This window comes from Melospiza melodia, chromosome Z (genome assembly GCF_035770615.1).
Source record: "Melospiza melodia melodia isolate bMelMel2 chromosome Z, bMelMel2.pri, whole genome shotgun sequence".
Taxonomy (NCBI): domain Eukaryota; kingdom Metazoa; phylum Chordata; class Aves; order Passeriformes; family Passerellidae; genus Melospiza; species Melospiza melodia.
Genome location: NC_086226.1, coordinates 2,012,364 through 2,023,876, shown reverse-complemented (window position 1 = coordinate 2,023,876; position 11,513 = coordinate 2,012,364). Strand labels below are relative to the sequence as shown.

Sequence of the window (11,513 nt, the reverse complement as noted above, 5' to 3'; positions counted from 1 at the left end):
GCGGCAGGGAGGGGCGGGGGGACCTCAGGGGAAACTGGGCTAGAGGGGCACAGACAGCGCAGGAACCCTCAGAGGAAACTGGGCTAGAGGGGCACAGACACCGCAGGAACCCTCAGAGGAAACTGGGCTACAGTGATACTGACACACCGGGAACCCTCTGGGGAAACTGGGCTACAGTGATACTGACACAACAGGATCCCTGGGGGGAAACTGGGCTGGAGTGATACACACCGGGAACCCTGGGGGTAAAGTGGGCTACAGTGATACTGACACACCGAGAACCCTGCGGGGAAACTGGGCTAGAGTGGTACAGACACACCGGGAACCCTGAGGGGAAACTGGGCTAGAGTGGTACAGACACACCAGGAACCCTGAGGGGAAACTGGGCTAGAGGGGTACTGACACACCGGGAGCCCTACCTCAGGGGAAACTGGGCTACAGTGATACTGACACACGGGGAACCCTGAGGGGAAACTGGGCTAGAGGGGTACCGACACACTGGCAACCCTGAGGGAAAACTGCGGTGGTACAGACTAGGAACTGAGAGGGAAAACTAGTCCAGCTGCATACACACAGGCCGGTAGGTACCGGCCCCAATTACACGGTGCTCCTGCAGCAGCTCCAGGGTGTGAAGAATTCAAGTGGCTTTGGAAATGATCCCGGAAGGATCACAGAATCACAAAATAAAGATGATCTCTGGAGATCACCTAGACCACACCCCTGACAAGGCAGAGTCAAACAGAGCAGGTAGCATAGGAAATCCAGGTGGGTGTGAAATGTCTCACAGAGGGACACTGCCCGACCTCACCGGAACCCCTTTACCAGAGCTATGCCACCTTCAACATAAAGTTATTCTTCATGCTGAAGTGAAATTTCCTGTATTTCAGTTGTGGCCATTGCTCTTCATTCAGTCGCTGGGCACCACTGCCATGTTTCTTCCCCTGCAGAATTAAAACTCCACTCTTTAACTAAGTTGTTCTATTAAAAACCAACCAAACAAAAATAAAAAAGAAAAACCAACCAAACCAGCAAATCATAGAATAAAATAAATAGAACATATTCCAGTTTGCAATTGAAGTGGATTAAATAGAAATCTTGTGATTTTACAGCCCAGTTTATCCACCCAATCAAGAGCACTCATAATTTGTGTTATAATGATGATGCAGCACGTTTTAGTAATAAAAAATGAAGGGAAAATGTCACCAGCAGTAAGCTTCAAAAACTGGATAATGGGTTTCCTGCTGTAAGGAATGTAAATGTTGAGACATTTACAGAAAAATAAACATCGAGGTGCAGCCGAGAATATTGTTTTCAAAAGCAGCCAGAGATCATTACCTAGTCACAATAATTACCTACTCACAATATTCAGTTTCATCAGCATCTTGGCTGTAAAACCAAACAACCGATTTATTGCAATAAGAAACAGGAAAGACTCAGCCAACAAACAGGCAAGCAGCCAGCACAACCCAAACAAGAAGATAGACACTGGAAAAGAAAAAGAGGCCTGAAATGCAAAACATATTTGCTTGCATTAAACAAAAGGCAGCTAGTTTTGCACGACTGACACATCCAGAGCAGCAACTACAACAGTAACTTACAGGCCAAGGGACATGCCATGCCAGCAGCAGGCTCTGCGAGGAGCGGTGCTGGCAGGTAATTTTGGGAACAAACAGCTGACCTTTTCTAGAGGATACTGATCCCTGTGCCATACACACTACCTATGAGCACTTAATGCTGCTGTAAGACCTGGACACCAAGGAACTCAATAACTAACATAATTTGTTGTAATTTTGCAACAGCTTGTTGAGACACTCTTTCCTTTTTATGTACTATTTACTCCAAGATAAACCCTTAAATGTGCTGAAGTTTTCCACTACAGGCACAGATACCTAGTCCTCTGCACTAATAGCTTTTGTGCTTGGTTCTATGACACCCCTTTCCCTGAAGACTTAAACATAAGGACTTCATTAATTTCAAACCCCTTCTGTTAGTCAAAACCAGAATCAACAGGCTAATAAAACATGCCATCTGCCACACCACTGCATGAGTTCAAATCCTAAGTCCATCAAATGCTTATTTTCCCCTCCAATTCAATACCAGACTAAAGGGGCAAGCAGTAGGTTAGACTCCCTTAGATCATTAAAGCATGACCAGACCAAAGCCTTCTTTTGTTCTTTTAACAAAACCTCAATTGTTCCTTCCTTCAAACACACCGGGAAGGACATCAGTGTTGAAGCTCACATCAGAGCCAGGCGGCTCTTTTCTAGTGTACACTCACTTCTGACTTCATAACCACATCTTTTAACAATTACAATCATCTTATCCCCAGTATTTGTGGGGGTAAAATTTTTATCTATCTCACATGCATATGATAACAAGAGTTTATATAGTAGCTTTCCATAATATTTTACTGAAGTGTTCCTCCATCCTATCTTGTTTTCCTCCACCTTTCCCTCACAGCCTTTCTACTACACATCTCTGGGGCCCTATCTGTAAAAAAAAAAAAAAAAAAGGACTTTTGGTTCTCCTCAAATTTTTTCTAGTTCTTCAAAATCCTGCTGTTTTATCATAACTTCTCACAAACACATCACCTTCAGGCTTACGCTCCACAGCTACCAAGTCATCTTTGCTAAAATTCAACATTCCCAATATTGCTCTTTCCACCAAACTTTTAAGAAACCTAACTAAAGTGTAAGAAATTCTTTTGGGACCTGAATCTTCTGCATCTTCTTGGACCTCCATCTCCAATGCCGCTTTCTTCTTCTCCTCCTTCTCAGTAAACCTACTGCTGCAGCTCCTGAATCAGTTCCCAGGCTCTTCTCTTGGGCATTTTCTGCATTAATGTTTAAACTTGGCCCAGCATGAGCCATTGGAGGAGGAGACCTTCCTCCAGGCAGCTAGTGCATACTATCTCCCAGAAACATCACTGAATTAGTCACTGGGGTTTTTGTCTTCCCCAGTAGGCTCTAATTAAGGTAACGAGCCTATAGGTGCTAAGCAACCTACCCCCTAAATTGAGGCTTATTAGGGGAAAAAAGCCCCACCTGGTTTCAACCTTTTCTAGTATTCTAGTGCTATGCACAGTATGTCTATATAAGCACTGCCTGTTCCCGCAGCTGTGTTAACTACAGAAAGATATCTGAACGTCCAAATAAACCCTCCCAGCCTGCCACAAACACTGCCGTTAAAAAAAAAAAAACCAAAATAAAAAAAAAAAAAAAGCCCAAAACAACAAACAAAATCACTCTACAGCTGCTCGCAGGACTGCAACAATTGCTTTTATCAGCATTATACCTCATCAAACCCCTCCTGTGTTGCTTAACCAGCTGCTAATAAACTACAGAGTGTGAACTGCAGGCAGGGCTGGGGCGACTGGGTGGAAAGTAGATTTGTTTTGTGTGTACTGTGCTTAAAGGAAGGAATTTTATGAGGTCAGCCTTAAGCTTCACCATCATCTCTTGTATCCCACAGTCATGTACTTTTTAAGGTAACATTATAAGTGAATGGCAAAAATATTTAAGTGGTGGTCAGTGCCTACAACCCTCTTGTGTGAGGTCTAGAGCTGTCAAAGCAGAGAGCCTGAAAAACACCCTTAATCATGCTGCTAACAAAAAATATGTGTGCTCTGGCTATAAGACAAAATAATCTAAGTTGGATACTCAGGTTGGACAGGGCTTGGAGTAACCTGGGCTAGTCGAAGGTGTCCCTGTCCAAGGCAGGGCATTGGAACTGAATGGTCTTCAAAGTCCCTTCCAACCCCAACTATCCTGTGGTTCTCTGAGTCTGCTTATTGGAAAGAAATAATTTATGTGTCTGCAGTGTATCTGCATTTTCTATGCAGCTGTTTGACAAAACAGTTTGGATGGGACATAATCTTCTGTCAAGGTGATGCTGTTTGGCTTTTGCCTTTTTTTCTTTTACATGTTCTCTGCATTCTTCACACACCTATTTGTAACTCTGTCATTTATTCTACTAGTAGCTAGTTTTCCCAGTAGGTTTCATGGCCTTTCCCTAAGCAGAAGGACAAAATAAATTCCAGAGCTCCAAGCCCCGGGAGACACAAGGCTCGCTGCTATCTTGGCTTTTCCTGGGAGCCAAGGCTGAGAACAGACTTTGAGACACATTTTCATGGGCAAAGTACAGCCAGTGCTGAAGGGGGGACTGCAGAGAAGGGGCTTGGCCTGGGGGGGAGCTGCATCACCACTTGTCCTCCTAACTGGTGCTTTTATCAATTATGCTAATTTCCTAAAACCTATAAAAATGCACTCACCCCTGGGGGGGGAGTGGGCTTTTGTGGACATCTTTCCATAACTGCCCCTGAAGGCCTTCATTAAAGATCCTTTTTTATATTACCTACCTCCTTACTAAAATGATCCCAAGTTTCATTTCCAGTTTGGGACAAAGGCAACAAAGGGACATGATGAATATAGTTATATATAACTTCATTGACAATAGATATATTAAAGTTTAGAAAATTAGAAACATAATATATTCATATATTAATATATATATTCTAATCAGTTTTGATAATGAAATATTAATTTTGCCTAACATACCACAGTAATACACCTATATTTTGGTAATAGGACTAACAGCAAAATGTTTTAATTTTGTTTTGAAGTTGCTTACTTGATCATTATTATTTTTATTAAATTATGTCTATTGACATAGGCCTGGATTTCAGTCTTAAACACAGCCTCCCTGACTGTGGGTGAGCAGTTGCGTCTATGGACAGTTTTTCTGAAAACTACTCTCAACTTTTGTTCAAAGGATTTGAAGAGTTCTCTTTATCCATCAAAACTATAGGAAACCACATATTAAGGTAGCATTACTCCTTTAGCAGTAATGGTGGAGAACCCTCCAGTCAAGCACAGCCCTGAACCCAGGCTATTCTCCCAACAGTGACGAACCTGGGATGGTTTGAATTCTGACTTCAATTGCAGGAATTTCTCTTTCAGAGCCATAAAAAAAGAAGTCCATGGCAATGGAAAAACAAATGCATTACCACTCTACTACCACATTAAGGCCACAAAACTAAGCACACATTCTAATAGGAGGGGACCTAATTTAGTTAGTAAAACATCAGTCTGATCCACTTTGAAAAAACTTATGGGACAAATGTAATTTTAAAAGTGTATTAATATGCATCCTTGAGAGGATGAATGTATATACATTTACAGCACAGCTACTGAGCTGTGAACATGCACTGCAGCCTGTGTATGTACCAGATTGGGAATGTTTTAGAAAAGGGCTGGAGAAACATTCCAGAGTGGGAACAGAGTGACACCAAAAGGACAAAGCCATAATGGAGTATTGACAGTTATACTGAGGAGTATTTTTGGAAGATCTGGATGTCTGGAAAAAACATATTTTTGAGGATTTGATGCTAAGCAAGTGTGGCAGCAGCTCTCTGACCACAGAAAGCAATACACAACTTTCCCAGGCCTTGTGCTGGGAAAGGCTGTGAGAAGATCAGAGACAAGAATTATAGACAATTCTTATCTTCACTTGCTCCACACGCTGTTGTGAACATGTGGAATGTGTTATGGAGATTTGTTTACCAAAGGGTGATTTCTTGATGGCCAATGGTGATGGTGTTTTGACTGAAGGACCCGTTGGGCCCACCTATATCATGGCTGTCTATAAGGGCAATGGGTTTCTTAATAAGTATAGTATAATAAAATGATTGCTCAGCCTTCTGAGAATCACGGAGTCAATGCTAATTATTACTCAGCTGGAGGCCTGCGATGACAAGCAAGTGTAATATAGAGTCCCAGAATGTTTTGGGTTGGAAGGGACCTTAAAACTCATCCAGTTTCATCTCCCTGTTGTGGTCAGGGGCACCTTCCATTAGACCAGGCTGTGTTCCATGGTGTGGGAACCTGGTCATTACCCTGAGAACTGAGAAGCTGTCGGATTTGGGAACAGGGATAACAAAAGCCCTTTCCACAAAGCTGTGCATATGTCCATCAATTCATCTTCCCACTGTGTGAGAAAAGCATAGGATTCCTCATGCAAGAGGAGTTTTGGTAGATTTCCTGAGACTGAGCTTTAGGTTTTATCTCGCCTGATCATGAGTTCTCCTCCAGCTGGACTGAAGCTGGACCACATCCAACAGGCACAATTCACCTCTCGAATAATTCACACCCTGAACCCCAGGAGGCTGCAGCAACCAGGGAGCCAAGCTGTGCTCTAAGGAGAGCATTTCTCACAGCCCTGTGCTCCCTCACAGCGGTGATCTCCATTTTAATGTCCCTTGATGTGAACGGCAAACTGCACTCTGCTGCTTATCAGGCACACCTCAGCTGTGTGGGCGAGCTGGATATGTCCAACAATGGAGTGAGATGGGCTGTGCTCATTGCTTTGGCTTCATTTGGCTTGTTTGGGGTGGGCTTTGGTTGGATAGGCATGGTTTGGTTTGGTTTGGCTTGTCTGGGGTTGGTTTGGCTTGGATTGGCATATTTTGGGTTGATTTGGCTTCATTTATGTTGGTTTGGCTTGTTCTGGGTAGTTTTGGATTGTTTAGGGCTCCGTCTCCTCAGCCGCGGCCCCCGCCTAACCGCCCTGCACCACACAGGGGAGCCCGGCCCCCATTGGCCAGCGCCGCCTTCCACTCACGCTCCTCTACTCGTGATTGGGCAGGTTTTCAGTCAATCTTTCACCTTCCGACGTTCCGATTGGCTGCGCTGGGGAGGCGGGGCGCGCCTGTCCCCCTCGGGGGTCGGCGGGGTGCGGGTCCGGGCGCTCGGTGCGCTATTCCCGGCGGCGTTCCCGGGAACATTCCCGGCGGCACCCCTTGCCGCCATGGAGCTCGCCTGCCAGGCGCTGAAAACCACCCACCAGGCGAGGGAAGCGGTGAGAACGGACGGGGTGCGCGGTTGCGCGTCGCGGTTGCCTTGTCAACGGGGAGCGGGCGCTCTGCGCATGCGCGGGGGGGTTGGTGTTGTCATGGCGGCGGGGATGGGGTTGGGCCCGAGGGGCCGGGGTTGGTGTGGATCCCTCGCAGCCCCGCTCTACATGGTTCTGGAGCCATAGGCACGGCCAAAGGAGACAGTCCATACCCTTCCTCCATTCGTTATTTTTTTTCAAAAAGAAACGAGGAAAAAAGAAGTCACAGCTGTATTGCCTCATCCCCAGGTCGGGTTGGACGGGGCTTGGAGCAAGCTGGGATAACGGAATGTGCCCCTGGCCATGGCAGGGTTTGGAATTGGATGGTCTTCAGATCCCTTCCAATCCAAACCATCTTGTAATTCAATGATTCTATGCTTCTTGCTCTAGAAAGCCAAGAAACAGCAACATAGCAAGATTTTTGCTGAATTTCATAACCTGTTCTTTTGCTTCCATCTGCTGGTTAAATTACACCAGAGGGAGAGAGACTGCTAAAAGCCTTTCCCATACAGCTGTTGGATGCTGTGCATGCATACACCAGTCCCTCTTATTACTTAAGAATGAGAAGTACAGGATTTTTCACAAAAGAGGTGTTTTGGGAGGACCCCTGAGACAGAGCTTTAGATGTTACATCAACTTCTTGTAGAATCATAGAATGTTCTGGGCTGGAAGATACCCACAAGGATCATCACGTTCTTCCTCTTGGCCTTGCACAGCACAGCCCAAAACTCACACCATGTTCTTGAGAGCATTGTCAAAACACTCCTGGAGCTCTGGCAGCCTTGCACTACTCCTCGGGGAGCCTGTTGAGTGCCTGACCACCCTCTGGGGGAAAAACCTTTTCTTTCTATCCAGCCTAAAACTCCCCTGACCCAGTTCTGTGAAATTCCCTTGGATCATGTCACTGGTCACCAGAGAGAAGAGATTGGTGCCTGCCCCTCAATTTTCTCTCCTCAGGAAGTGTTAATAGGATAGATATGTTTACCTAGGAAAGGGATCCTCTAGCATGGTCTCCTTCTGAGCCCTGAAGTGAATTCAGATCTGAACCACTGCAAATGGAGCCTGAAGGTGTTGGTATTGAAACAGCATCAACGTGCAGGAGGAGAGGAGAAAAGGGGACCTGATTTTTAACTTCACCAGTGGGGATTTGCATGGCCTTTGTCCCAAAGATGGTGCTGGATACTAAATGCAGAAACATTTGTGGGATTGAGAACTGGAGCTCAAGAGCTCTGTTAGCTGTGCCACAGGATTTGGTTTGATTTGCTCTTGCTAAACTGGCTTCTCCATAGCCTTTTGAAGGTAGCAGTCAATATTTTGGGTACAGAGATGAGGGAGTAGTTTGTGTTTCTCAGAAGAGCAGAAGTTTGGAGCCTCTTTTTTTGATTAGTGACATGAAGAGCCACCTGAAGCTGCCAAGTGGATTTTTTCCTTCTTGTTCCCAGTCATAAGTTCTATGGTGAGCTCAGTGTATGTCTTTAATTATGAAAGCTCATTGTAATCCTTGAAAAACTTTGGCAACTCTATTGTTTGCAGCAGCCTCATATTATTTGGAGGAGAGAGGAGGGCAAAGCGCCCTTTCTTTGTCCTGGGAAATTGTATTCAATGGCAGCCAAGTTATACATTGTTTAAAACTCACCAGTTCCATTTTCTGCTTGTGTTTCTCAGAAAGTGCGGTCAGCAAGCCAAACAAGAACTGAACATTCAGCCTTCTGAAAAGCCTGTCAAGTGTGCAGATATCCAAAGGGCTACGGGGAATGCAAAGCTGTGGGAATACAGGGTGGTGGGGGGAGGGAGGGAGGGAGGGAGGAGGAAAACTAGGGGAGCCCATCAGGCCATGGTGCTTGATTTTGAGGAACTCCATGTTTGTCAGCATCCTGGGATCCCAAAGACAAAGAGGGAAGGGGGCATTACAGTTAGTGCTTTCCCTATGTGGTTGCACAGCCACCTGGCTGCCTCTTGTCTGAGTTCCTAATCAGAGGTCTTTCTGAACACATCCTGACTGCCCCAGTTGTTTGCCCTTAGAGTGCATGCACTAAAGCAGAGCAGTTCTTATTCCCAGGCTCCCCAGATGATAACTTACTCTTGTAGCTCTTTATTTTTCATCCCAACAAACATGCAAAATTCATGCAGAATATATAGGGTCAAATGATAATGAAATGTTAGAGTTAAATTAATCTTTTAGTAGGCCCATTAGTTTCAGGAAATTGCACAAGAGACTTGGTTCATTCATTTACTTGAATGTAAATGCATTTTAGTGAAAGGTGTGGAAATTACTAAACAAACAATTGCACCTAAGATGCACAACTCTATTAGAGTTTAATTCAAAATGACTCAAAAAAAGGAATGTGTGCCACTCTTTTGTTAAGCTAGAAATAAAGAAAATAACACTATAAGTGTTGAAGCTAATTAGTTAAGTGCTCAACTATTTGGTTTTTAAAACAAGATCATATTTAAGTGCCTTAAGGTTTTATTAATTTCATGGACACCAAAACCCCCTATAGTAATTGAAAATTTAATTACATATGTTTTTCTTTTCTTTTAAGAATGGAAGCTTATTAAACTTTAAACATTTAAACATCTATTGAAATACCAGTGGCTATAAGCAACATGCAATTCTAAATACTAATTAAACAGGAAGGCTAGATCACTATAAAGCTAAACTGAATTTTAAGTAACTTTGCACTTGTAAGTACTCCTGTTTTTTCATGCTGTGTAAGATTTGCCATTTCCTCCCTAAGCACAGTAGAAGCCTTGGGCAGTGTTAGTGTCTGCCTGGATTGTGGCAGGGAGGTTTTTATGGACATAAGTGCAGTGGGTCAGTCCTAGAGGACAAACTGGGGCTCAGGACAGCAGACCAGGGCAGGCACAGAGCTCTTTTAAGGGGACAGATAAAGCTTCTGTTGGCACTGACACAGAGGCTCATCTGCCTTCTGGAAAGGGTGCATGCTAAAATAATGGTGAAAAATAATGGTGAAATGCAGGAAAGGGATTGGTGGGGCTGGTCAGGCAATAATCCGTATGCCACTGGTTCACCAGATTAGTGACTTGGCAGCAGGTGCATGTTGAAAGGTCCTTGGTTTTTCTTTGGTTTATAGAGCTCTCACAGAACTGAGTTACAAGACATACCTCGGTTCTGTTTTTCAGTCCAACCTAATACAAGTCGTTGTCACTTGATTAACTGATTAACAGCTTAGTTAATTTTCTTTGGACACATCTGATTCTCAAAATCAGCCATTGCTGTTTGCACTCTTCTTAAAAAAGGTTAAAGACAGAATTAACCTCTCAGTCTAAACTCTCTTCTCATTTTTAGATGGGGCTCTTTTAGGATGTAAAGGTTCATTTTTCCTTCTGTTTGGTCAGCACAGCCAGAGGAACATTGCTGTGTCAAGGCTGAAGTAGGTGGCTCACACATAGACACAATGCTATCCTACCCCCAAAGCAAGCCTGTACTTAAATTATTTGAGATGCTGCCAATCACTATTTATACTAGAATTTAAAGTGCTTTTTAAAGAAGTAACAAAAGGGGATGAACAGCAGCAGATGACATGCCAGAACACAAATTCTTTTCAAGGGAAGTTCCAACCATGGATCATGCATCCTGTCAGTCCATCAGGCAGAGGTAATTCCTCTCTTGTCAGAATATCCACGTTTATTCCATGAAACACTTGATGTGTTTGTCTTCTGTGGTGGCCAGGCTGTTTGCATACTGTATTTTAAATATTCAGAGGTAGCTGTAACCTTGCCCTTTGATACATTAGGGAACACGACAGTTAATCTTTCGCAGCATAAACCTTCAGGAGCAGTTGCATTTTAAAGGATGTACAGGTGGGATTCTCAGCAAGTGATGACTCCAGCTTCCTTCTTGCATCTCCAGATGTGTTTTGGAATTTCAGGTCATACAGGAGAAACGGTAAAAAGGCAACAATTCAAAATGTTTTCCAAGCATCAATATCAAAAGATTGAGAAGGAAAAAAGTCATCTCAGTGTGTGTGTGTGTTCTCTGTTTGCTCATGGCAATTCTCAGAATTGCTTCATTTCTTGTTGCAGCACCTCCCAGGAACCATTCTGCTTCATACAAGAGTTACCAATCTACAAAACATTTACACAGCACTCCTTTCTCCCCAGAATGATTCAGAAAAATTATCTTTGTACCACCACTGAAGTGGTATTGTAACTTCTTTTGGAAACACGTTCTCAAGAGGATATCAAAGGTAGAAAGGGGTTATGTTTTTTTCCCTTTTCCCCAGCCAGTTTTAGCCTTCATTCTAGAAAACCAGAATGAACATTTTACAAATCTTATTTGCAATGTGTGAAATGCCAATTCACTCTGACTGCAGGAAACGTTAAGAGCAAACCCCAGCTCTTCCTTAGTCGTGACACTAGATGGCCCCACGACTGAAGCAAACGTCCCAGGAAATATCTGCTGGACTGCGATACTTTTTCCCAGTTCTATCCAGTACATTTTACAGGCTGTCAGATTTTATTTTAAAATAAAACAGAAGCTGATGATGCTATCTCAAGTGTTGAAATTAGCAGTGGAATGCCATGTGATACCCAGTGCTGTGTGCAGAGCAGAGGGAGGTCTAACCTTGCAAAGGAGTGGCGTATAAAGAGGTAAATTGGTT

The 11,513-nt window shown here is 43.9% G+C and overlaps 1 protein-coding gene across 8 annotated transcripts in view; it reads left to right on the top strand.

Moving 5' to 3' along the window:
• The first annotated feature begins 6,721 nt into the window (after positions 1-6,721).
• Positions 6,722-11,513, top strand: part of KATNAL2 (katanin catalytic subunit A1 like 2) — a 29,607-nt gene continuing 24,815 nt past the window's right edge. For all 8 annotated transcript variants that reach the window (XR_010031148.1, XR_010031149.1, XR_010031147.1 and 5 more), the window contains exon 1: positions 6,722-6,855. Coding sequence is in view for 5 of the 8 variants with exons in the window: in XM_063180218.1 (XP_063036288.1) it covers positions 6,805-6,855 (51 nt within the window). In the remaining 3 variants the exon portion in view is untranslated. The remainder of the gene's footprint in view (positions 6,856-11,513) is intronic.